At 40.5% G+C, this 27,786-nt stretch overlaps 1 protein-coding gene across 2 annotated transcripts; it reads left to right on the top strand.

Annotated features, from left to right (window-relative positions):
- Window positions 1–27,786, top strand: KLF15 (Kruppel like factor 15). 2 transcript variants are annotated; one of them, XM_032208513.1, is made up of 3 exons: window positions 1–339; window positions 13,873–14,970; window positions 26,351–27,786. In XM_032208513.1, the coding sequence occupies exons 2-3, from the start codon at window positions 13,928–13,930 to the stop codon at window positions 26,517–26,519; spliced, it is 1,212 nt and encodes a 403-aa protein (XP_032064404.1). In that variant the 5' UTR covers window positions 1–339; window positions 13,873–13,927; the 3' UTR covers window positions 26,520–27,786. The 2 variants fall into 2 exon arrangements, with proteins under 2 accessions (XP_032064404.1, XP_032064405.1); XM_032208514.1 differs by lacking the exon at window positions 1–339 and adding an exon at window positions 387–1,117.

Below are 27,786 nucleotides of genomic sequence, written 5' to 3'. Positions count from 1 at the left end.
GGGATATAGTACTACGCGAGGAGAGCTAAAGGACACATCACCCTCTGGATTGCTTGGTCGCAGTCGGAACTCCCTTCGCCTGTTGGCGACTGCCAGGGACGACGTTTGCCATCCTGTCAATCTTCTTGGGGAAAACGTTGGCTGTTTTTTTTTTAATAGCTGCATTTTTTTCCTCATCCCCCTCTTCTCCCTTTAAATGCCAGGAGGAGTGGCTGCCGGTCGGGGTCTTTTTCCTCCTTTGCTTTGGGGGTAATTTAAAGTTTGGCGGGGTGTTTCTCCCCCCCACCCACTTTCCAGACTCGCCCGCATTCCGGGGGTCGAGAACCAGAGAAAGTTCAGGTAAGGAGGAAAAGGACACGATCGCGCCTCTTTCACGGCAATGGGAGGGCGCCCCTGGAGAGAGGACGGGGCCGGCGGGTGGCGCGGGGAGAAGAGGAAACCGCAAGGGGGAAGAAGCAGCAGCAGCAGAAGGCGGCGAGAAAGAAAGAGAAGCGGGGCGGCTGTAATGAAGGAATCCGACCCGCGTGCATGTGTGTGTGTGTGTGTGTTTATGTAAGCACACCGTGTGCAAGCCGCGTTACACGGGAAGGGAACGAGCTGCTCGCAGATCTCCCCGGTCATTGGAGAGGAGCGAGGCCGATGGGTTAGCCAGCCTCTGGGGTGTGTGTGTCGTGGTGGGGACGACACTCTGGTTTTCGGGATGCTAAAACAAGGGGACGGAAGAAGGACGGGCGAAAATCCGCCTGTGCTCCAGGACATGGAGGCCAAGACGGCGTTTCTCTGCGCGCGAAGTTGTTTGTCATAAAGGAGGGGAACGGGAAGCGTGGCGGCGGCGGCGGTGGTGGGAGAGATTACGGAGGAGCCCCCTTCTCCCCCCGCTCTGAAGGACACGATCCGCCGTCTAAGCGCGCCGAATGGCTCTCCGATCCACAGGAGCGTCCAAGTTCCGAAGAATCAGACGGCGTGGGGGGGGGGAGGCGATTTCCCACCATATGTTCAGGCAGAGCTTCTTTGGTAGAGAACACTCGTTTTCGTCATGCGGGAGGAAACTCTGGGAGTCGCTGTGCCGGAGCTCGGTGCGGTGACTGTCGCCTCCCCTTCGGCAGCAAATAAACAGGCAGGTACTTTTCCATGTCTTCTGTTAACCCGGAGGCGTGAGAAGGCCGGTTTTCAATGCCACCTGACAAGGTCCCAGATCTGTCACTTGTGCTGCTGTGTGCAAATGCTCCCTGGTCTTTTGGTTCCCCTTTGGACTTAAAAACATCTCATAAGAGGTTCTGCTTGTCAAAGTTGGGCTGCTGTCCTTTTTTTTTTAAACACCCCCTCCCATCTTCAATATCCCCTGGAGAGCTACAGAAAGTGCTGGCTGCAGGCAGCGTGCATGAGCACATCAGAGATAAATTAATGGGTGCTTTTGGTAGTGCTGAATATGGAAGCCATGGGGAAGGTGTTTGACTACATCTCCTGCCAAAACAGGGCTGCTGGGGGCTGAAAACGATGGGAAGTGGAGATATCTGTTGGGTGCCTTCTTTCAGGAAGATTGGCCCATGCCAACCCTAAAAAACGCAGAAATTGCTGGGTTAAGTCTTAAGAAGCAAGTGACTAGTTGTGACATTTTAGTGTTTAAATGGAAGGATGTGTAGCAATAATAGTAACAATGCAGAGTTAAATTGAAGGTCTCTCTGATAAGACCTGCTGTGTGATTTGAAAGTTTTCAATCTGCCATCAACACTGTTCACTTGCCCAAGAAAAAAAAAATCATTCTTTTGTGGCAGCTAATAATAGATTTCTAATTGTTAGAGTTACCTCTTTACCATAGAGCATACCCCAAATTCTGTTTGAGGACTGGGTATATCCAATAACCCAAAGTTATTCCCCAGAGTCTTTTTTTTTTTTTTTTAGTAATTTTTCTGGAGAAAGTGTAAGATTGTGTGTTTGCACGCATGCGCCCGTGCATGCATGCACGGACACACAGACACACAGACACGAAAGACAAAGCTGTATGTACTATACAATATCATCTGAAAACCACCCATTTATTTTGCCTGATGTCAGTGAGACAGCTTTCAAGAATGTAGGGGAAAACCCAACTCCTATTATTTTTCACAAATGTTGCCAAGGCAAAGATTCATTTTTGTCCCCCTCTCCGCTGATCTTCTCCAGTCTTGCCCTTCCACAGTTTGTAACTTTACTCTGGACATTGGCCAAAGAAAGGAATGAGATGTAATCTGCATATTCAGAGGGCAGCAGTTTTGGAGAAGGTCTCTTGCACCTGCACCTTCAGAGCACTCAAGGTGTTCTGTTCTGAATTGCAGGAAGATTTCCCCTTGTTCCTGGCAACATTTTTTTTTTGCTGTGGAAACTTTGTGACTTACGTCATTTTTACCTTTGGAGAGGCGATGATGTTTCCAATGGCTGCGGCACAAACATTTAGTATTTTTTCAAGCAGAAATTTGGCCTGTGTGTATACACACCGGACTCCTTTTGAAAGGCAATGGTGAGAAAGTAACCTAGAGCAGGAATAGGAGGAGGCAGCTGTGTGTTTTGTTCCGTTCTGTTCTGGCTGCTGTGATAATGCTGAAAAAGAGAGAGGGGGAGGGAGGGAGGGGAAGAGAGAGAGGGAGAGAAAGAGGGAGGGAGAGAGAAATGGCTGCTGGGTTACTTTCGGTCATTCTAAACTATAGAGTTCAAAGGAAGGGAGTGGGGAAGAGAGAATAGCACCAGGGAAACTGAGTTCAGTCCCTTTCTTTAATACCTGTTGTGTAAAGCTGAGTCCGTGTTTTAAAAAAAACATTCTCCTAAACTGCAGCATAATTTCCTACAGCTGTCCTCCATCTCCTCTCCCTTTTCTTCCCCACTGCAATGAATCTCAGAGCTTTCCTCCATTGCCAGCTGCATAGATGAGCATGTAGACAGATTCGGGACTGCATGTGTGTGTGACCAGCATGAATGACCAAACCTCAGGTCGTTTGGCCAGAGCTGCGGATTAAAGCTTATAAACTTTGGTACCGTAAGGCAAAATCTTCAGAAAAGAATAAAGGAACTGATATATTTTCAAGCCAATTGACTTCAGGCAAGGAAAGGGATCCCAGTACCTTACTCCCCTGCCGTGTGTCATTCCTAGCAGAAGTATAGATAAAGCTAGGAAATCCTGAAAATTATAAAGCAAGCTTGGCAACGGCTTTTAACTTGAATCCGTGTATCCTTATGGCTCTTTTGCTTTAAGAATCCTAACTCCTGCCTTACTGCCCATGTAGCCGAGTGTGACAGGTTATGTGCTGTAAATTACAAAGTGCAAAATAATGCAATAAGCTTAGGAAATGACCTATGGTGGGCAGTACAGGGACTGAGATAGTGCTTGGGGAGGGAGAAAAAAAAGGTCGGAACCCACCCTTCAATATTTAAACCTTCTAAGACCCCTACAGAACATCCTTGCAATGTTTTCAGTGGCCATGAGACATAAAAAAAACAATTCTTCTTGAAAAAATTAAGCAGAGATAGTATCATGTCCAGTTGTTACCATGTTATATAGAGATGAACCCTTAGATAGACATTGTACCGTGTTTCCCTAAAAATAAGACAGGGTCTTATTTTCTTTTGCCCCCCCAAATAAGCACTTGGCCTTATTTTCAGGGAGGTCTTATTATTTTTGAGGTGCAGGAGACGGGCGAGCGTGGTCACCTCATGGCTGCTGCTGTGTGGCAATATTTTCGGGGAGGGCTTCATGCGCTCAAAAGCCTGATTGGGCTTATTATCCGGGCAAATCTTATTTTCAGGGAAACAGGATAGAACCCACATTAGTTTGTGGTAGTGAAAATTGAGGTCTAGTAGCCTTCTTTTTTCCATTACAGCAATACATTTTATTAAAAGGCATTTCACTTCATCGGATGCATGGAGTAATGAATTAATATATGGAAATGATCGTCTGATGCTACTAAATGTTTTTGTGAAACAGTAGTCCCCAATCTTTTTGGCACCAGAGATAGGTTTTGTAGAAGATAATTTTTCCACAGACCCAGCTGTGGGGGGAGGGGGGAGGAGCCCGCAAAGTTCCCTCTGGTGCACACCCACTGCTCACCTCCAGCTGTGTGGCCTAGTTCCTAATAGGCTATGGACTCAGTGGTGGGATTCAGCCAGTTTGCACCACTTCGGGAGAACCGGTTCTTAACTTTCTGAGCAGTTTGGTTAACTGGTTGTTGGAAGAAATCATTAGGGCAGAGAACCAGTTGTTAAATTATTTGAATCTCACCACTGCATGGACTGGTATTGGCCCACGGCCCACGGCCCACGGGTTGGGGACCCCTGCTGTAAAACGTACGACCAGCCAAAATTAACAGTCCTAAACTGGAATGCCTTTCTTGCAACTATATATTTACACTTCCCTAAGAGGAGAGAGGCTTTTATTAGGAGATACTACACAGTATACATTTGATTCATTCATTAATTCATTCAGTCAGTCAGTCGAGTCATTCAGTCATTTTGGACCCAGCTGTATGATTCAGATTCAAATGTATCTTTTTAAAATGTTCATATGATACTCACCAAGTTGAACAGTGCCCAAGTTTGTTTCTAGAGTGTTTTGGATCACACAGGCTGTGAGTTGAAATCTCTGGTTAACCACATAGTTCAGTGAATGAATTTGAGCCTGTCACAATTTCTCCATCGCTCTGCCATACAGGGTTATTGATCACACAGGAGCACTCAAGATTTGTTGCCCTGCCTTGGAATACATCAGTATTAACATTGGGTTATTATATGCCTTGCTCAAAATACACATAGTATGTGCTCTAGTTTCATTTTTGTGGATTAGAAATGAGTTCCACTTCTGTGTTGTATTCTAGATTATCATCTGGAGGTTTTTGTTTTTGGCAGAGCTATCAAGCCTTACAATGTGAGGATAATCAAGAGCACAGTGCTTTTCATTGTAAAAAGGAAAATAAATGACGGAGTTTGTGCAAGTAGTCCTTGATTTATGACCACAATTGAACCCAACATTCATGTTGTTAAGTGAGACATTTGTTAAATGAATTTTGCCCCATTTTACAACCTTCCTTGCCACAATTGTTAAGTGAATCACTGCAGTTGTTAAATTAATAACACGGTTGTTAAGTGAATCTGGCTTTTCCATTGACTTTGCTTCTCAGAAGGTCGCAAAAAGTGATCACGTGACCTCAGGACACTGCAACCGTCATAAATATGAATCAATTGCCAAGCACCTGAATCTTGATCAGATGACCATGGGGATGTTGCAGCAGTTGTAAGTGTGAAAAACGGTCATAAGTCACTTTTTTCAGGGTGGTTGTAACTTTGAATGCCACTAAATGAACTGTTGTAAGTCGAGTAACCGGTATATTGAAAGAAGTCTGAGAAGTACATTGTGTTCATACACTCAGCTTCTATGGTGTGTGCACATCTATGGGTACACCTAGGGAGGGACTTCCAATAGAATCTAAAGCACCAAAGATTAATTTTGGAGGACAATTGCTCCCAATGTAATGCTTTACTCAGTATCTCTATATGATAATATAATAAGAAGTAATGTATATGCAATTGTGTATGTGTGTTGTATTGCTTCCTACTCCTTTTGACTGCTTTTAAGCATCAGGCATAGTTCATCTACCCCAAGAATGCAGAAATCATTGATTGCCCACTCCATTGGCTCTCCCCTCTGTCACCAGATAAATTTAGACTGTGCACTCCTGGCATATTAAAAAGGAATTCTTATAGGTCCAAAATTGCCTCTACAAAGAAATTCCTTGTAAGTATACCTCTATACACGAATAGGGTCCATTTTCAGGGTAGCCTAATGTGCAGATGGTTGGGCTTCTGAATGGCACATGTGTATCAGTGCCAGAAGGAACACTAATCAATGCTATTCTCGTTAACCTAGTTTCCTTTGTGGGACCGGCCCACAGAGCCCATAATCTCTAGTCAGCATCATTGGCTGTTTTCTTTAACAGCCACAGTCAACTCGCCACAAGACAATTTTGCCATGGCCAACTTGCTGCAGGACAATTTGCTGCGGTACAAAAGTTACATAATGTCAAAGAAATGATGGGATCATTTCATTAAAGTAAGGAGAACAAATTGAAATTGTGAATGACAAAAATTAAAATAATTAAATACAATTGTTGTCCCACGGTTAGTTGTCCCACAGCAAGTTGTCCCCAGTGAGTTGCCTTTTGGTGAGTTGGCCATGACAAGCTGGCCACGGGGAGTTGACAGTAGTGAGTTGGTTGTGACAAGTTGGCTGTGGTGAGTTGCCCCATTCTGGGCTAGAAAGCAGGAGATTGTGAGCTCTAGGCATGAAAGATAGGTGGCTAACTTAGATCCAGTCCCTCTCTCTCAACCCAATTCACTTCACAGGATTTTTGTTGTGGGGAAAATAGGAAGAAGAAGGAGTATTAGGTATGCCCGCTGCTTTATGTATTATTTATTAAGGTAATGAAGATGGGATTATAAATACATAAAATAAACCATTCTGGATGGAGAGAAAAATGAACCAGGATGGGAGATGGCTACCTTTCAGTTAAGAAGAGTGGAGCTCAAATTTCTCTAATCCAAGCAAGTCCAACACTGACTGCTGGAGCATACTAGCTTCTGGATTAATGTTTTCCCTATATAAAAACAGTGGCAATGGTATGTTATGTTCTGAGTTTCTTGGAATTTCTGAGCCACAGCATTCCGGTGAATTTGGACAAAGACCAAAGTAGAAAGTACATGCGCTTACACTCCACTCTGGATTATACCAAATGTAAACAAGTATCTACACATTATATCTGGGCAATTGGTTCTGTCAGAAAAGCAGAGATTTATGGGATTGTTTTGCATCAAAGAGAAAAGAGATGTTGGCAGCTCTAGAATGCAGTTGTCAGCATATCCACAGCTGCTTAAAAAACACCAAATAAGCTAATGCTTGCAGTGACATAGCATTCCCTTGTAATGCTCTCAGCTCCTCCTAGAATGACAAGCAGATCAGTTTTTGCATAGCTTTCTACATTCTTCTCTGAATGCCGAGCCTAAAATGCAGCAATACAATTCCTGTCCTTTTAATATTTAGTTGCTGACCTAAACTGACAACTGTTCTTTGGAACAGAGTAAAGTTTGTCTTCCTAAGCTTGTCTTAAAGTTGGTAAGAAAACAACATAGGATAACAGCCCAGCAGAAACTGTTGAGACTATTATGAGTAGGTAAATGAGTTTTTCCTTAGACATGGCTCCTTTCAGTGACAGCAAATAGGAATCTATTCTCTATTAAAGCAGAATCAGTTTCAGTTGGTGAGAGAGCAGATTTTAATAAATGAAAATATAGATTCTCCTCTATGCCTAGAATTGTCATATTACCTCTTATTAGGTTTGGAGAATTTCAAATCAAAGAAGAAATTTGCTCACTTTAGTAAAACTATATTAAACATAGTCATTGTATTCCTTTTTCTAGTAAATATCATGGAAAGTGCAACAAAGGAATAAGAAATATTAAGACAAACATTAAAACCATAGATAAGAAACAGAAAAGCAAACAGCTAAATCTATTTTACACCCTTATGTACTATCGCTTGTGTTTCATTCCATGGAAACCATTCTGGTTTCTGTACCTATGCAGCATTTTGAATATTGCCTTTTGTCTTTGGTCACTGTTTCTGAGAATATTATCAACTCCATACAACCACAGTTTTCTTGGTCTCTCTCTCTCTCTCCATTCACTTTTTCTTCATATTTTTCAATTAATCATTATTCATTTTCCTTATATAACAAACAATCTCAACATACTTCTTTACTATTGGCCACTGATTTCTGGTGTTCACCTACCCCTTCATTCTTGATCCCATGTCTTCTTGCTTTATTACATGCATTTCTTTAACATTCCATTTTTATTGTCTTCAGATTATTTTTAACATTCAGAATTCTCACTTCTCTCTTACAAACTAAGCAGGAGTCCCTTCTATACACAACTGCCTCCATTTTCCCCCAACAAGCATTTCCCCCAACAAGCAACAGATCACACATTGTTCACAGCTTTTCCTTCAGCATTTACATGCCGCAAAATTTGTCTACTTTTTTTTTATTTTTTTCGTAAACATACTACCAAGATATACAAAGTCATCTATTTACCTTTTCACAGTTTACATACAACTTGCATTTGCATTCCCGCAGTATCCAGAGTTGAACCTGCACTGAATGACTGCTTTGATGGGAAAGGGAAGTGGCTTAAACCCCTGCATCCTTTTACCCAAACTCTGCATCATAGAGTAATGTGTTTACCTTAAGTTCATGTTTCTAGAGCAAGATAGTCCTGGAGGCTCCCACTGATATGTTAAATGAAAGACAAAGAATAGCTGAGCTTTAATTAGAAAGCATGCTTTTCATTCAGAGAGTCGGCTAGTATTCCATCTGCCCTCTCATATATCTTACTAATATCACATTCTACCGAAACGCTGAACTTCGCTATCATTCTTGATTCTATTTTAAATGAGAGAAGGGAACTCCTTCTCCAGCTACGATTTATCCAGATGTCTTGGGCATGCCAACCAGTAAGAAGATGAAGCCAAAACCTCTGGAGGCACCCAGTTGAGGAAGCTTAAAATTTTACAAAGAAACTTTCCATCTTCTTTGCTTTCTCTACTCTTCTGCTGAGCTCTGCATAGTACCCTTCTTCAGTGTACATCTCTTCATTGGTTGCATGGCAGCTTGGATGTGCCATTGTTTCCTACAGTAGATCCAGTGATCACAATACAAAATACGGGTCTTAAAGTCACAACCCCTTTAACCTTGCTTTTAGCCCTTCTAATTCAATCCTTCTATTTAGAAATGGAGAGAATTATGCTGTAAGAGTCTCTAGCTCTGGGTCGAATAGTGATAGTAAAATATCAAGAAGAGATGCTCCTATTTGAAACTCAGGAGATTAAAGTTGGGAAAATAATACCCAGTTATACATTCCCTAAACATTTGGGGATTTTGGTCTGGCTTCCCCTATTTCAGTTTTGTCACTACAAATTCTGGTATAGCCCAGTCAATGGGTAGGCTGAAAAATATATATAAGGTTTCACTTCATATGCCCACAAAACCTAAGTAAGGAGTTATCCCAAGGATCAAAGTTATTCCCTTGGGTAGAGTTACACATCACTCCCAATGGTCAAAGGGAAAAATTCAAAAGATTAAAATCCCACCAGCAGCCCATCCTTCCTGCATTGGTAGTGTCAATGCAATTATCATTCTCATTGCTTAATAAGCAACTTGTCTTTTTTTTGAGAGTTTAGTATATTTTATTTTCATTTTCATACACTCACATGTATACACCATACAGTATTAAACAATAATTGCATCAATTCCTCTTGTCAACAATGCCCCAGAAAATAAAAGCCCAATATACCTCTTCCATTCTCCATACACCTCTTTCTTCCACCACCCTCCAACTTTCTATCTTCCCTCCATCATCCCCCTCTACCCTACTTCCCCTCACCCTCTACCACTCCTCTCTCCAGATCTGCTCCCCCCCTTCCTTTTCGCCTTCCCCCCACCCTCTCTCCCATCCCTCTCTACCCATCTTTCTTCTTCCCTACTCCTCCTCCCCTTGGTGTATTTCCACTATATGTTAATGTACTTGGCTTATCCTATTTTTAAGGAAAAATTAAAGAAAAACTATACATGTGAAGTCACATTGCATTGAGATCTAACACATCGTGTCTAGCCTAAGATATATCCCTCCCTCCCCCCACCCTTCCCCCCCCCCGACTTCCCAGAACCCGTACATGGTATAGATTTTTAACAAACACAGTCTAAAATCTAATGAGAAAAAAGAAATAAAGAAATTAATAACATTTCTACATTGATCTTAGCTTCTTCTTGCTAAGCTAACTTTAAACAATTTAAATCATTCCTGATCTTAAGCATAGGCTAACTGGAATTTCTTGGTCCCGTATTTATTTTGTATATAGTCAATCCTTTTTTTCCAGTCTCGTTTATATCTCTCATTTGAGTGATCTTTAAGGTATGCCGATATTTTAGCCATCTCGGCTAAATTTGTAACTTTCAATGTCCATTCTTGAGTTGTAGGCAGGTCTTCCTTCTTCCAGTATTGCGCCACCAACAGTCTTGCTGCCGTTATTAAATGCAGGATCAAGTTAGTCTCTACCACTGTAAAGTCAGTACTTATACCTTGCAAAAATAACTGAGGAGTAAACTTTATCCTTCTTTTGAAGATATTTTGTATAATCCACCATATTTTTATCCAGAATGCCTTAACCTTTTGGCAAGTCCACTATATATGGAAATAGGTAGCATCGAGAGAACCATATCTCCAGCATTTGGGTTGTAAATTCGGATACATAGAAGCCAGCTTTTTAGGATCTAAATGCCATCTATAGAACATCTTGTAAAATTTTTCTCTCAGGTTTTGAGGTTGTGTAAATTTCACATTTCTAACCCAAATTTTTTCCCATGTATCCAACATTATTGGTTCTTCAATATTTTGAGCCCACTTTACCATACAATCTTTAACTAACTCTGTTTCCGAATCTATCTGTATTACAAACCTGTTGTCTTTTCATGACATCATATCTGCTCCACGAAGAGGCTGAATGGCACTCCTAACCTTGGATGTGAGTGTGCTGCCTAATCCTACGTCCAATTGCAGTTTTGGAACTAGGCCAAACTGATGATGCTATATAATAGTTACTTATTTGTTTATAAATATTGTGTCCCCTGCAGAAAGAAAATTAATGTTAATATAAAAAGGAAGAAATCAAATATATTATCTGTATTATATTTTAGAGTGTATTTTCTGTTTAATTATTTTAATTTTATTTTTGGCTACACTGTGTAGCGTACCACCGGAATGATCAGAAAGAATTCACCCAATAAATAATAATTACATAATTTTTAAAAGCACAGTCTAAAAGCATCAGGATATTACAAATGGTTCCAGTCCAGAAAATTGCAGCTTCAAAAAAGCAGAAGTAAAAATGCTGAACTCCCTCTCCCTGCTGCCCAAGTAAAATAGTTCTAGCTTTTCTAAAAGAAAGAGCAAAGTAACTTTCTGGGCTCTTTGTGGGTGGGCTAGAATAGCTTCCTGGTATGATTTGAACTTGGGTCTCTCTGGATTCACTTAAGTCACTTTAACTAAAAGTGGAGAACACATTTCTTCCCAAGTTCTGATTTGGCTAAATATCATGTTTCTAGAATAGCCAGTGTGCCCAAAGTATTGGAAGAACTTTCATTTTGAACTCACCAGAAATGGTCAGAAGAACAACGGTGCAGAAAACCAAAACCAAATGGGAATTCCTTCCAGTTCTATCATTTGCAATCATTGTGGCTTTCCCCCTCATTTTATACAATTTTCCAGAGGGAGAAAGATATTCGTATGTCCAATTTGTGGGCTTGTTCACAGTGTATTGGTGGATTGGCTTTTTTTTTCTTGAGTTAATTCAAGTATCAGTTTTCGTAAACTGACGCAATACTTGCCTACTTAGTCATCTACTTGTCAAAGAATGAATTAGTCAATTAAATATAAATTCAACGGTAGATTTAAAAAAAAAACATTCAAATTGATTATTACCAGGTAAAGTATAATGGGAATGTCAATGTACCAGCATCAAAAAGCCTGAACAAATAGACAAATATTCTCCTTGTTCCAAACATGCAGATAGAACATTTGCCATAGTAGTGACTTAACTAAAGCTTAGGTTAATTAAGTTTAGTGAGCAAATGGATTAAATCTGCAATCCAATGTACATATACTGGGAATGGGTCCCAGTAGACTTCTGTCTGAGTGAGACACATCTAGGATTATGAGATCATGTTTGTGGAACCAAGGAGAACATTTTGAAGTATTCTCTGCCAATGTAACTGGCTTGCTTTGGCTCTAAACATTCAAATCAATTTTGTGAGGAATTAATTTTGCTGTTCAAACTTTTTCTGGGCTCCAACTTTTGCTTGAACTTCCTGCTACTCTATATATGTGAGCACTTCGTAAACACTGTCTGTTAAACAAAAGAGAAGCCTGGCATTTGTGTTTAAAATGTGCAACGGCAGGCTGATTAGTGCAGAATAAATTGTATCATTTATGTGAATATGATGTCTCTTTCTTTGGATAACATTGGGGCAAAGTGATCATAGCAGCAATAGCAGAAGACCATGTTAAAAATAATGCAAAAATTCAGGTTTGCTGTTTCTTTTAGGGTAGACATTTAGGTAAATGTAAAAGTTCCCCTTGCATTTATGTACTAGTCGTTCCTGACTCTAGGGGGCGGTGCTCATCTCTGTTTCAAAGTCGAAGAGCCAGCGCTGTCCGAAGATATCTCCATGGTCATGTGGCTGGCATGACTAAATGCCGAAGGTGCATGGAATGCTGTTACCTTCGCACCAAAGGTGGTCCCTATTTTTCTATCTGCATTTTTACCTGCTTTCAAACTGCTAGGTTGGCAGAAGCTGGGACAAGTAACGGGAGCTCACTCCATTATGCAGCGCTAGAGATTTGAACCGCCAAACTGCCGACCTTTCTAATTGACAAGCTCAGTGTCTTAGTCCCTGAGCCACTGCATCCCTATTTAGGGTAGACTACAGGCTTTTTATTACAATGCAACTTCTCTAACTCTTGTCTGTCTCCCTGCATGCCTTGCAAATGCAGGCTCAATAACGCCTCTAGAACCATAACAGCTTCCATAAAAACATGTATATTCTTCAGGGTGTTCATAAAATCCTTTGTTCAAAGTTGACTAGGACGAAAACATGAGCAAGGGTTGATTGGAGACATTTTCAGCTTATGCTTCCATCTGAACGTAAACAAACGCCTGTGTGAATTCTGCTTTAATGAGTAGAATGGATGTCTGTGAGTGATTTCCCCCCACCCCTCCCTTGAATGCTGGGCTTTGTAGAGATGCTGAAGTTGAATGAATTGATGGATGGCAGCACTCAGCGGACTGGATTGGTTGCAAGGCTTTGAAATCCAAAACCTGAATGAAGGACTAATTCTAAACCAAATTTAGAAATGGAATGTGGTTTTGATCATTGTAAGGCAGTGTTTGCAAATGATAAATATTCAGTAATGCAGGCGGTGAAGCAGCGCCATTTAACAGTGATCTTGTAGTCGGTCCAAATGTTGCAAAGGAGAGTAAAAAAATGAATGCATTTTTTTGTCCATAATTTACTTACTTATTTATTGGAGAGGGGAGCTGACCCAGCAAAAAAATGGATTACACCTCTAGAAATATGATAACTGAAGAATCCTGCTTGGTTTAAAACCTTATAAGGACCAGCACTGAAGATATTAATGCTAAAAGCTTGATTCATTAATCTAAGGAAGGAAAATTGTCGTGGTATATTTGCTGTTGAAGACCAGCCAATATTTTTAGCTTCTGCGATTTTGAACCTTGCTTTTACACGGTAATTAGCCTATATTTGTATATGTGAAAGAATAAAAATTTCAGTGGATAGAAAACTGCTTCCTAGGGATAAATGATCTATTTTATAAAAAAATTCAGGGTTGGGAGAAAAACTCAGTTTTCCTTAATTTTTTTCCCTCTCTGTGTATTCTTTTAACTTTATTTGCAGAATTAATGGCTAAAAATATAGAACTCTTTTTTATCTTTTGGTCCGCAATTGTTAGAAAAGAAAGCTGTTGTAAATCTACAGTCGTCAGTGTATAGTTATGAAATGGTTTGGGGAGATAATTCTTTTGTGAGCATGCGGTGCAATCTTAAAGAAAGCTTTCAAGCACTCAAGAAATTCTCTTGGGTGATACAAACTAGATCAAAACATGTAGCAACATGTGCTGCGTTCTGTAAGCATTCCAAATCAAGCTATAGGGTTTCAGCATCTTGAGATGAACAATTACTTCTGGTTTCTGACTGACAGTGTTTGTGCTTTCCACATGCAGGTTTCCACTCGTTTGGTACATGCTGGTAGGATACGCGTAAAGAGATCATCCAGGAATGGTGGATCACTTGCTTCCTGTGGATGCATCTTTCTCATCCACCAGGCCCTCAATTGGATACTTTGGGGACATGACAGCTATTGGGAGGTCATACCAAATGCTGCCTTCCCCAGTGTCTGAAGATGACAGTGATTCCTCAAGTTTTTGTTCTTGTTCGAGCCCAGATTCCCAGGTTCTAAGCTCCAGCTATGGGAGTTCATCAAGTGCTGAGAATCAGGACAGCATCCTGGACTACTTGTTGTCCCAGGCATCTCTGGGGAATGGCCATGCTTCTTGGTGGGATAAAAGGAGACTTCAACCCATTGTGAAGGAGGAGAATTTTAGAATTCCAGAGTTCACAGTGGAGATGGAAGATTCCGGACCATTCCAGCCTACCCTTGAGGAAATAGAGGAGTTTTTGGAAGAAAACATGGAGATGGATCTCAAAGAAGGACCTAAGAGTGAGACCAAAGACATGAGAGCTTGCAGCCAAATCACTGTAGCTTCCATACAGCAAAAAGACCAGATGGTACCAAGTGTTACTTTAAAAGACAGTAAAAATGAACAATCAAATGGTGCAATGGAAGGCAGCCATACATCTAACGGAGCAGTGTCCCTTGATGGAGGTATACCAGTCATGCTCCAGATCCAGCCAGTTCAAGTTAAGCAACCGTCAGATGTGAGCCCTAGTTCACAAGGATCAGTGCAAGAAAACATTAAAATTGCACAGCTCTTGGTCAACATCCAAGGGCAAACTTTTGCACTGGTGCCACAACTTGTCCAATCATCCAATTTGAACTCATCTTCCAAATTTGTCCGCATAGCTCCAGTTCCGATAGCTGCAAAACCTATTGGTCCAGGAGGTACAATCCAGGGTCAAACTGGAGTCATCATGGGTCAAAAGTTTCAAAAGAATCCTGCAGCAGAACTCATTAAAATGCACAAATGTACTTTTCCTGGATGTACCAAGATGTACACTAAAAGCAGCCATTTGAAAGCCCATCTAAGAAGGCACACAGGGGAAAAACCCTTTGCATGTACTTGGCCTGGCTGTGGATGGAGGTTAGTACTGTCAATTTGGTGGCTGAATCTGATTTATAAATTCTATTGTGCATCTACTGGACAAAGTAATTAGAGTATGTTCCCTTAAAATTTGGTAACTCTCCAAAAAACCCTGTATTTATAAAAAAGGACATTGGCCTTTATAAAATACACAGTGATATCCCATTTATAAAAGATAAGTCAGACTTGACAGAGCAACTTTGAATGCCATTGAATCAATCACTGTTTGCTTTTTTTGCAAACTATTTTAGTAAAGCTTAAATACCCAATAAGTTCAGCAGGAAAAGACACCCTTTGCATTCAGAAATTCCAAGGTTCATTCTTGTCTACTCCACTTAAGAGGTCTGATAGCAACTGCAGGGAGTGATTTGTATTGGAGAGACCATGTTCCTATCTACTGTATGCTGGTATCATCAATTCCAAAGATCAGACTAAGTAGGGATATGCAAAACACATCAATTTAGAAGTGATGTAAGTCAGCTTCCTATATTTTTCACCCATTACAATTCATAAACTGTTGATTGTGATTTCCCAAATCCCTTTTAGCACTCAGATCAAACAATATCTCTATTATGTAAATAGCTTAATTTCCTTCAGAAATAAACACAACACAAATGCAGCTATACATTCTCAGATAAGTAGAAACTTCCTAACAGCAAGGACAATTAACTGGTGGAACAGCTTGCCTTCTGAAGTTGTGGGTGCTTCATCACTGGAGATTTTTAAGAAGAGATTGGGCAGCAACCTGTCTTCTTCTATACCAGAAGACCCTGGTATAGGCCAGGGTCTTCTTCTTGAGCAGGGGGTTGGACTAGAAGACCTCCAACGTCCCTTCCAGTTCTACTCTGATTGAAATCTGGTCTCTGAAAATAGACTCTCTTAAAAATCTAAGATATAAATGACCATTATTTTCTACTATGTGTGATCTTCCAGTAGTTTCAGATAGTTTGTTTATTACTGTGTGTGTGAGTTTATAAACGTATGTTTGCATACAGAGAGATTGATTCAAATTAATATATATTTTTTCCACGATAAGGAAAGGTTAGTTAAAATAACTCCTAAATCTGTAGATAAACAGAATATAAACTTCCATGACCCCCAGTTGTTACTACCAATAGTTAAAAGATAGTAGGAGTTTGAGACCAAATATTCAGGATAGGTCACTGGTAAAAGTATGATACCAGGTAAACCCAAGACTTAATTTCTTGAATGGTGAAATGTGGAAAAAAAAATCAGAATTAATGATATGAATTCCTGCCTTGCATGATATAAAGGTTCTCTCTGATTCTTTTTTTTGGTGTGTGTGTGTGTGTGCATGTGTGTGTGTGTGTATGTGTGTACTAGTGTCTATTAATGACAGAGTTTAACATAAACATTTTTAATATTTATTTTCCATTATGTAAAACATACTGTGACTAAAATCTTCCTGGCAAACTGCTTAAAGGGAAAGAGAATAATAATAGAAATGACTTTGCAGCATTGCCAATGGAGCTGCATCCTGCCAGGTCTACTTCAGGGGTACGGATAACTTTAGCTAGGTTTGATTTACTAAGCTTGGGCTATTCTGGTATATCACTCTGGAACTTCCTAGGCAACCATTGCCTCTGGAGTAGCCACACAGAGACAGAGGCCTCTTGAATCTTAGGTGGCTGAGGGATCTGCTTAAGGTACAAGGCCAAAAGCCAGGAGATTGTGAGTTCAAGTCCCACTTTAGCAATGAAAGCCAGCTGAGTGACTTTGGGCCAATCAATCTCTCTCTCAGCCCAACCCACCTCACAGGGTTGTTATTTTGGGGGAAATAGGAAGAAGGAGTATTAAGTATGTTTTCTACCTTGAGTTATTTGTAAAAATAATAAAGGCAGGATACAAATTAGATAGATAGATAGATAGATAGATAGATAGATAGATAGATAGATAGATAGATAGATAGATAGATAAAACAAACAAACAAACAAACAAATGTAACTAAGTCCCCAGAAACAAGAATACATGAGGTTGCCTTGGCAAAGGTGCTGAGAATTATCTGTTGCGTGTTTCACTTTGTTTTCATTCCTTATGCCAAAAATATCTATTTGCCACGGGGCAGAACAATTTCCTTCTACCCCCAGCTTAGAGATTGGGGACTAATTTAAGGACTCCCTTAAAGAACATTTGGACATATGAATTTCCCCAGGATCTTTTTTTTTTGCTACCAATTCTTTGTACAAGACGATGTGCAAAATATTTAATAATGCTCTAGTAGGTGTGGTAGGCTGCTTCCACGACTCTCAGAACATGGTAGTTGAATATTTACTAATATGGCCCCTTTACAGATACTTTGGCTGTGCGTTAGAATGTTGGATTTGTGTAGAGTTGAGCAAACTGAGATCTCAAGGCTAAACGAAGCCCTGAAGCTATTCTGTCTGTCCCTAAAAAGAATTTGATCGCCAAAACTGCCAAAAATTGTGCCATAATGTCCCACCATTTTGAGATGGAAAAGGTGGAAATTTATATGTAATAAGCTTAATGGTTTAAACAACAGCTACTCCCTTCAACCCTTATTTTCCCTCACCTTAAAAATCTTACCCCAATATGATTCTCCTATCCTCCCCCCAATTTAAGTGCACCTCCCTTATCCCCGAGCTACTCTGTGCTCTGAAATTTGCTTGTGTATTTGAATTTATGGATACTTGTATTTGGGAACATATAGACTATAAGCTAACTAGAATTCAGAAATAGTGCCCCGAATCAATCAGCTCAGTAGTCCTTCTTCAAAAACAAAGGGAAGGGAACATTTAAAATGGCTTGTGGACTAGATATGTCAGAAAGTGTGCTGACCTAAAAAAGAAGGAGGAAAACAGTGGCAAATGAATCTGCATGCTATAGGACTTAGTAATATCATTGCTTCCTATCCCTTTGTGAACTACAGATTCCTTGTCTATGGAGATTCTCAGTCATCCCAGATCATGGTTGTCCCAATGTTGCTTTTTTCAAGAGGCAACTGAGCTTTCTAGTTTTTCTTTGAAGACATTTCACTTCTTATCCAACAAGCTTCTTCAGCTCTGGCTGGATGGTGGAAAAGGGAAGGATTTATATTCCTTGCAGATGGACTAGCGGTGTGCAAGGAATATAAATCCTTCCATTCCCACCATCCAGCCAGAGCTGAAGAAGCTTCTTGGATGAGAAGCAAAATGTCTTCAAAGAAAACCAGAAATCTCAGTTGCCTCTTCAAAAAACACCTTTGGGACAGATTCTATATTTCATTTTCTGTATCGCTCCCAGGTATTAACTGAGCACAGCGCTCTCCTCTTTCCTTCCTTTTAGCAAATACAGCTCAAATGCATGATTGGTATGATGGAAGCTCACTAGAAGGGTAGTGTCCTCCCTCCAAGATAGACCAGGAAGCCAAAGTCTTTTTATTATAAGATTATAGTAACATAATCTTTCAGAGCTGGCAGGCAGCATGTGAAACCATGTTCCCACCCCCACCAATCCTCAGAAAAACCTCTCTCGACAAAACTGGTCCCCGGTGCAGCAGTGTCCAAAGAATTGGGGGCCACTGGTCTACGTGATACATAGAGTAAAGCTGTCATTGTCAAGAAGCTAATTTTAGATGTTTCTCCGGGTTTTTCCTTCCGGCTGGACAAATGCACTCAAGAAAGTCATATGCCTCCAATCTAATCCCAAATGAATTTGGGTGTTATTCTGATCCCAAGCCATGTGCTTGCCACTGGAATTTGTTGCTATACAAAAGAAGGGAAGTTGCTGCATTTTTCCTTCAAATGTTCCTCCCTTTGGGGACAGATCTCCGCTTTCTCAACATTAATTGAATGTTCTTCTTCTTGAACATCAAAGTCAGATAGTCAAATTGACTGAGCCCGCTGAGCTTAGAATTACACAGCTTTCTTTTATCAGCAGGTTGTGTTTACTTCTTCAGAGTTTGAAGAGAGGGAGGGAGATCTCCTAAGACGGGAACAAATATATCTGAAGCCTCTGGTTTTTTTCCAGATTTTCTTAAACGCTTCTGGTATTTTTCTCCCTTTCTTTCTTCTTTACCTCAGGTTGAGGAGGCATTTCTTCTCTAAGTAAATGCATTTAAGATTATTGGGAAACTTGAAAAAATGTTGCAGAAGAAGAACTACTGGTTTCAGTATAGAAGCCAGAGGTGGTATTCCACCGGATCGGGCTTCTTTGCCTGAAACGGTAGCAGAAATCCCAGCTGGACCTGCCCACCCGCCCTGGCTTGATTTCGTCCTATTTAGGAATGCGTTTTGAGCAAAGCACATGCGCGGAAGGCCTGGCGCATGCGTGGACAGGGCATGTATGAGAGAAGTGCGCATGCCCGCGCACACACAAACATTTGCGAACCGGTAGGGAAGGGAAGGTGAAAACCACCCCTGATAGAAGCATTAGCCATTTCTAGTTGGGGATAGTAAGTGTAGGTTCCCAGGGCAATGATCTTGAGTTCAGAACAAAAGGGAAAGTCCAGAGCAGAGCTTTGTATAGAGGCTGGCTATTTACTCAAAGTGTGTATCTTGAAAAACAAACAGAACTGCTAAGAAGAATGAAAAGTTTTTCTCGTCTGAAAATCAAATGCATACACAAATATAGCCATCTTGTTGTTGTTTTTTAATTGTTTGGTTTCATTGGTAATTCCTGCCTCTTATTAATTATCAGTGGAGGTAGATCTACAGCAGTTTGTTTAGTGATCGTTTGAAGTTACAATAGCACAGAAAAAAGTAACTTATAACTGTTTTGTCACACGGCCGTTGCAGAATCGTCATGATCAAAATGCAGACACTTGGCAACGGATTCATATTTATGACGGTTGCAGTGTTCCGAGATCGTGTGATCACTTTTGGCAACCTTCTGAAGTCAATGAAGAAGCCAGATTCACTTAGTAACTGTGGAAAGAAAGTTCATAAAATGAGGCAAAATTCACTTAATAACTGTCTTTGCTTGGCTACAGGAATTTTGGACTCAGTTGTGGTTGTAAGTTAAGGACTACCTAATCATTGGTCCATTGAGTACAGAACCATCTATAGTAGCTTTGCACAACTTGGTTCTCTTTAATGTGGTTGGGAATGGTATAATCAAGCATTATAACTGAAACGTACCAGGTTATAATGCCCTAGTCTGCACTGATTGGCCATATTTCTCAGATTACAAATGACCCCTCCCCATACAGTCTCTGGAAAGTTAAATTTTAATTCCTCATGATCAGAGCTACAGCCCTTCTATAAGGATACTGCACCAGAGTTAAATTCTTATTCCCTGTCCCAAGGTTTCTTAAATGAAGTAACTCATTACATTTTCCAGAATCAGAAGTGCGTGCGTTCCAGCATCAAGTGAGCCCTTAACCAAACTGCAGCATAAATTCTAGAAAAAAAGTAATGAATGAAAGCTTGGTAGATGTTAGCATACCTCAGTATGACACTGAGTCTTCTCTAGCTTGGTACCCATTTTTTTCAGAGGTATGAGATGAAACAAAAACAGCAGAGGAGCAAATAGACGGAAGAGATAAGTTCAGTATTATCCAACCATAGCAACCTTAAGATATGTGGACTTCAACTCCCAGAATTCTGCTTCTGAAATGAATTTGGAGACATGTTTTTGTGCCTTACCCTCTTGGCTCCATAGAAAAAATAAATAAAGCCACTCTTGTTACCATTCTCTGGGTTTAATATCAGCCCCACTTTCTTTCTCACCCCCACTGAGCAACCCCAGGGTAACACAGAGCTGAACAGAAGAATGAAGGACAACTGAAACAGATAGGTGCGAGAGATTGATGATCCCATTTCCTGATGTGTTTTAGAGCTCAGAGTTCTCCTTCAACATCTCATTGGTACTAGAACAAGAAACACTCTGAAAAGTACAAAAGTACAAAAGGCCCTTTGTCTCTGCTTTTCTGAACAGCCTAGCTTTTCTTATTTAAATCTTGAGCCAGGCAAGGCAGCTTTGTTAGGGAATGGAAGGATTGATGTGTTTGAGTCTTTGTCCGTGTGTGTGTGTGTGTGTGTGTGTGTGTGTGTGTGTGTGTCCTTTTCTTAGTAGTGCCACTCCTGATCAGAATACTTGCTCACCAACCCAACCTGGATGCTTTATATTTATTTATTAAATGTATATGCTACTCTTTTCACTGTCTCGAGTGGCTCTGGATGGCCTATAATAGTATAAAAGCATAGATACAAAAGCATTAAAATTTAAGTTTGGCAGCAAATAAATACAAGATGAAAATCAAGAAAATGGGTGGTACATGGGGGAAGGGTGGTGGTGATGGGATTTTGTTTCTTATTGAATCACTTCTAGCATAGCGGGGGGGGGGGAGGAGATCACGGGCCAAGCCAACCGGCACAGCCACATTTTAAGGCCCTTCCAAAAGACCAGACGGGTGAGGATGGATCTTACCTCTGGTGGCAAGACATTCTCTCATGGGCAGGAGGCCATGACAGAGAAGGCTGTTCTCCTTGATCCGGCTAGGTGAAATTCCTTGGCCAATCCAGAAAAGGCCACTTTGGCTGATGCCAGTCAGGTGGGTTAATCCCATTGGAGGGAGACAGTGTTCAAGAAACATCAGGAAATCTGATATCAGTCTGTGAGGTGATCTAGTACTTTCTTCCACCTTTTTAGGGTCTTCTGTTATGCAAGCAGGGTCTCTTTTTTGCTTTCAGTGTTTTGCCTCTGCCAACAGCAGCAGCAACAGCAGCCCCGCTTCTGCAGATTGTGGAGATCTGTCTTATGAAGCGATATATATACACTCAGGTAGCACATCACCTCCTAACTGTATTCAGTATTGCAACCTCTCAACATGAAAATGTCCTACATTCAGGAGCCATTTCCCCAAGTGAAAGGATTAGGGGACTGGAAGAGACAACCCTGGACTGAATAGATAAAATTGCTCTGACAAAATATATAACAGCTTCCTCCATTCTAACAGTATATACCTGTGATGGAGAACCTATGGCAAGCATGCCCGAAGTGGCATGCAGACCCATGTCACTTGACATGCGTGGCATTGCCCGTTCCTCTTCTGGATTTCTGGTGCTCATATGCACGCAACAATCAGCTGGCCTTTGTGCATGTGGCAGTGCCGGAAACTGGAAGAGCTGGTCTTCTGTTTTGCTGCGTGAGCATGCATGCCAGCTAGAAACCCAAAAGAGTAGCTGGCTGATGTGCATCTGCACACTGAAAACCAAAAGTTCATTTTCAGGCACGCCATGCGCCCTGAGCAGCTCCTCTTCCAGGTTGCGGCCCCGATGAACGTGTCACTCAGTGCCAAAAAGGTTTGCCATCACTGGTATATACACTCCAGTCCAGTCAGGGTTCTAGTTTGGGAAAGCTTACAAGGTAATAAAATGTTGTATGTCATGGTTACACCTATTCTGGGCAAAGCAGTTTAAACTTTGCTAGCCCTGATTAATTTTTAATTGCATTGATAGCTTTTGTAATTATTGTACATTTATGGGGTTCTTAAACAGCATTTACATGAAACAATCTCCTTTCCAGAGAAACAATTTCCCATGTTTTCTTTCCCCATATAGTTTTTTTAAAAGGATCCAACTGATGTTATTGCTACAAAAAAAAGCACTAGGCAAATATAAAATGCAAGAGATAAATAAATGGGTAGAAGACTGGCGGAAGTACTGAAAGTGATAGAATTAATAATATGTGAATTCTGTTCAAAAATTCTGCTTGGAATTTGTTTCAGTTCACATACCTAAACTCAGTTCCATGAAACATATTTCACCTATGATGTTAGTTTTAATTTCAATTCCTTGATACTGGAGGAGCCAATTGTTTGCAAATATATAGATACAACAATTCTTGGATCTTCAAAGGTATCAGCAATTCCTTCAGAAGATTAGATCTATGTCTGTGAGAGGCCTATTCAATTTGATAGGAAAGTTGAAATAAAAATACTAAAAATTTGGAACTCTTTCCAAATTATTGTGGGAGAGATGTTTTTGCCAGATGCAGCATAGAATCTTGTTCTTCCACTACCATATTTGTTACTACTGCCCTATAAGATATAAGCTGGTTGATCAGAAAGGTTGGTAGTTCAGCAGTTTGAATCCCTAGCACTGCATAACAGAATGAGCGCCCGTTACTTGTCCCAGCTTCTGCCAACCTAGCAGTGCAATAGCATGTAAAATACAAGTAGAAGAATAGGAAACATCTTTGGTGGGAGGGTAACAGCATTCCATGCGCCTTTGGCGTTTAGTCATGCTGGCCACATAACCACAGAGATGTCTTCGGACAGCGCTGGCTCTTCGACTTTGAAACAGAGATGAGCACCACTCCCTTGAATCGGGAACGACTAGCACATATATGCGAGGGGAATCTTTACCTTTTTATAAGATTTCTGAAAGGAATGTTAATTGTGCTCTTTCAATTCTTAAATTCTGTTCTTGGAGAACTGGTGACTTCAGTGGATTTCTGGCAATTAACTCTGAGTAGCTCCGAGAATTAAGGCAACTTTCAATCTTATCTTCAATTAGCATATTTAATAGCGCTAAATCCTTTGCTTCGGAGCTTCTGCTGCTACTATTCAAAAGCTTGTGCTGCAAAGCTGTCATTTTATCCTCGACATATACATTTCCTATCAAGAAAAAGGAAAAAGAAGTGGTCAGGAAACATGGGAGGGTTAAAAATAGAAGATGATAATATCTGGAGTCCCTATAAGGTTCCATAAATGAAAGATAATGATTGTATATTAATACCCAATCAAACCTAAATGGGGAAAGATCAGTTTATAAAACACTTTGTCCATTTCTGTCTTCAGAGAGCATTATATAATAATCTGAAGGTTTTCACCCTTAACTAATGTTTAATGTTTGGGTGTGTACATGCTGCAAGTATATAAGGAGCTACAAATTTATTTCTGTAGTTATAGTAAACCGATCTTTTCAAGCAAACTGAATGCCAACATAGCAATGTTGTTACCTGATCAACTGAAGGCTTAACTATGATACAAAATGTATTTTTATCATATTTACTCATGTTCCTTTTCATGGGCCAGGTAGCACATACCCCAAACTTTCTCCCTCCCTTCTCCAAGAGGTTTTGCTCCTAACGTCAAACTACAAGCATTAAGAAATATTTTGTTCAAACATGCTTAATAAGAAGAGAAACTATAGACAAGAACTCTATATAGCAGGGGTAATTTTTTTTAATTCCCTAAAGAGTAGCGATAAAATACAAAAAGAAATAAACAATAATGTCACATAATTGTTGGCAGTGTTTCTATTTGGAAACTCCCGTTCTCTTCTAGGTTGCAAAGAGAAGTTCCATCTTTTTCTTGAAGAAAAAACTAACTTTATCATCTCAAAACAAAGTTGCACTACTTGAGACCTCAGGGTCCTTACATTTGGCCTCTCAATACTTTGGTCATGGCTCCCCAAACTCTTCCAAAATTTCCCACTTTTAGAGTGACAGAAGGGGGAAATTATTGGGATCAATAAAAATTTTGCCTAAGAAATGCCTCTAATTTCATTTACAGTGGAATCTCTGGTCACGACCATAATCCATTCCAGGACTTTGGTTGCAACCCGATTTGGTTGTGACCGGAAGCAAGACTGAATGTGCATGCACATACCAAAAAAAATAGTGTGGAAGGGGAAATCGCTGCCGCAGGAAAAATAACCGCGGCTGTGTTTTACCGCCACCCGAGTATTTGTTCATGGCCAGATGCAAAAAAATTGCAAAATTTTGATCGATTTGGTCGTGGTCAGAAGCATTTGTGACCCAAGGTTCTACTGTATTTCCTATAGGAACAGCTTCTTAAAGATTCTAGTCCAGGACTGTCAAAATTCTGGCCCGCAGTCTGGATGCGTCACGTGCTGGCCACGCCCACTCCTGGTTTAGCAAAGGGGGGAAAGTCCCAATACGTCACCTGACAACATCATAACAGTGCGAGTTTGACACCCTGTCTATGCCAGTCTTCATTACTGTTCTGGCTGACACCAACTATGAGATTCTACTATTCAAAGGGTGCCTAAGTCCAAGTGTGTTTCATGAATTCTTAGATTTTCCAACTGACTTTTCATTTTACCTCTGTATGCAAATGATACTTTGGAAATGTCTATGCAATTTCTGTGGGGAGAAACCCATTCTTGGAGCAGAGGAAATTTCTTTCTTTCCCTCAGATTTGTTGCAGGTGACAGCAGCAATTATTTTATCCTAGGAAATGGAAAATTCAAACCATCTTTTTTTGGAAGGAAGAGAAGGAAAAAAAGTTCTTAGAATTTTTCTTGGCAAAAATGTGCATTTCGAAAGAATTCCTAAGAATTTCTTTTCAGCTTGACAGTTGACAGCCCAGGTTCAAGACCCAAGCACCATGCAATGGGGTGAGCTCCCATTACTTGTCTCAGCTCCTGCCCACCTAGCAGTTTGAAAGCATGTAGATGCAAGTAGATTAATAGGTACCACTTCGGTGGGAAGGTAACAGTGTTCTGTGTGCCTTTGGTGTATAGTCATACCGGACACATGACCATGGAAAATGTCTTCGGACAATGCTGGCTCCCTTGGCCAAGAAATGGAAATGAGCACCATGCCTAAAGTCAGACATAACTGACAGGGAAACCTTAACCATATTTCCATAAAATAGATTGGCCTGTTACTGTTTGGGAAGGTGGGAGCAAATGGATACTAAAAAGTGGACAATTGCTGCTTTATAGTCTATAATGTATGAATAATATGGATTTTTTAAGATGTGAGTAGCATAATATTCATTTGAGATCTGCCTCTGCCCAGTTACTTTTCATAGCATTACTTATAATTGCCATTATCTCTGTGTGTTTTGGTATGTATGTGTATACATAGCATTTGTGTATATTGAAAGCCATGGCCAGTAAACAGGAGGGTGGAGATAATCCAAGATTCTGAAATAACTCACTTTGAAATGAAAATGTTTCAGATTTTGAACCATTGTTCATTGACTTTCTTTTCACGTATGGATCTCGGGGCAATTGTCTCCCTGAGTACCTTCCAAAAATGTCCTGATGAATAAAAATAATCTATTTGGCAGGATTATTGAAGTATTCTTCAGCAGAGTGGTGTGATCTAGAGATGAAGACACTCACCGCACACTCAGAAGGCTGAGAGTTCAATCTTAGGCAGCAAGAGATGGTTCTCTATCGGAGCGCAAAGAGTAAATATCTGCTGCGACCTCCACATAGGTGTCAGGCAGGGCATCCAACCAGTAAATGCTCAGCTCCATTCAGTAACCTTGACTCTACCCCGATTCAAGGTATTACAGGACCATAAAAAGAAAAATGAAGTATTCTTCAGGATTATTTCTTTGAAAGAATGATCATAACGTTAAATATTCTTGTTTCTGTTTTTATATGACCACTTAAAGGTGAAGGCATCACACTGATAATCTTTACTTATCTGCTCCCAGGTTCTCACGATCAGATGAACTTTCTCGACATCGACGTTCCCACTCGGGAGTGAAACCATATCAGTGCCCTGTGTGTGAGAAGAAGTTTGCACGGAGTGACCATCTGTCCAAGCATGTCAAAGTCCATCGATTTCCGCGAAGCAGCCGCTCAGTGCGCTCCGTCAATTGATGTGTCCGGTCCGGTCCTTCCCATCATGCCTCTAAGAACTGCCACAAGCAGCATTTGTTCCTTTCTTGTGATAATTTATTTCTCTCCATGTAACCGCTGCCATTAGGACATCACATGTGCCTTCCTCACCCCCATCATTCACCAACTTTGCTATTTTTTTTCTAATTCTTTATGTTGCTGCCGCTGCCACTTTTTTTTTTGAAAATTACAGCATTTCATTTTCAGTCAATTGAGCTCCAACATCATGATAATATATGGACAACTTGCTGCTAGTTAATTACAGTTCTGGCATTCCTGAGCGCTTTTGCTCATGTACAGGGCTATTCATCATGAGGTTGTTTTAAAAATGCATAATTCATATTATTAAGTTGGCCTATTTGTCCGCTTTGGAAAGAGCAATGTCCTTTTGAAATGGAAAAGAAATCCGCTTCATTTTCATGAGTTCGTTTTTGTTGATGCAATGACTTGGTGTTGGGCTCACTAGTTAGATCTCCATTGGTGCTCTCAAAGGAGACTGAACAGAAGAAACATGTCAGCAATATGTGTATTTGTGTGACTGAGTGTGTCTGTGTATAGAAAGAAGGGATTGCTAATAGGAGGATCTTTGATTAGACTAAGCAATAAACCAGTGTATGAAATGATCATTCTAGTCTGAATAAATCCTAGATTTTTCCAGATTGAGTGCATACCGTATCTGAGCCTATCAGTTGCTGCCATTTGCAGACTTACCAGCTCTCTCTTTTGAGAAGATGCTTCATTGGATCTGGCAGACTCCACTCTCCCTTGTTCTTAGTCCCATGCAAAGATTAGTATGTTTGAAAATGCCTGTTACAGTATATCTCATGTGGCTGGAGGAGATAAATAAATTAGGATAAGGCATCCGTGCCTTTTCACCCAATCACCTGTTTCCAAAATATAATAACCTTTAGTCATTCAGCCCAGAGATATGGCTTTGCATGGGTTGCCCCACAATTTAGGCACAAGCCTTCTTTAGGTTGTATAAAAACTATGGTAAATTTCAGAGAAGTATCCTGTTGCCCGGGATACTCCATTTTGCACTGTTTAGATTCATAACCTCTGGATTGGATACACAGAAGGGGCTAAAATTGGTTCTTCTCAACTTGGACAAGTGGATAAGTGGATTTGTCTTGCAGAATTCCCCAAACATCACAGTCAAGTTGGAGAAAACCAAGCTAAAGCAATTCTCTCACTGTACTAACTAGAATCTGATAACATTCTAAACAATTAAGCTTGCATAATTAAAGAC

Source organism: Thamnophis elegans, chromosome 2 (assembly GCF_009769535.1).
Source record: "Thamnophis elegans isolate rThaEle1 chromosome 2, rThaEle1.pri, whole genome shotgun sequence".
NCBI lineage: Eukaryota > Metazoa > Chordata > Lepidosauria > Squamata > Colubridae > Thamnophis > Thamnophis elegans.
This window is presented reverse-complemented; position numbering and strand designations above follow the sequence as displayed.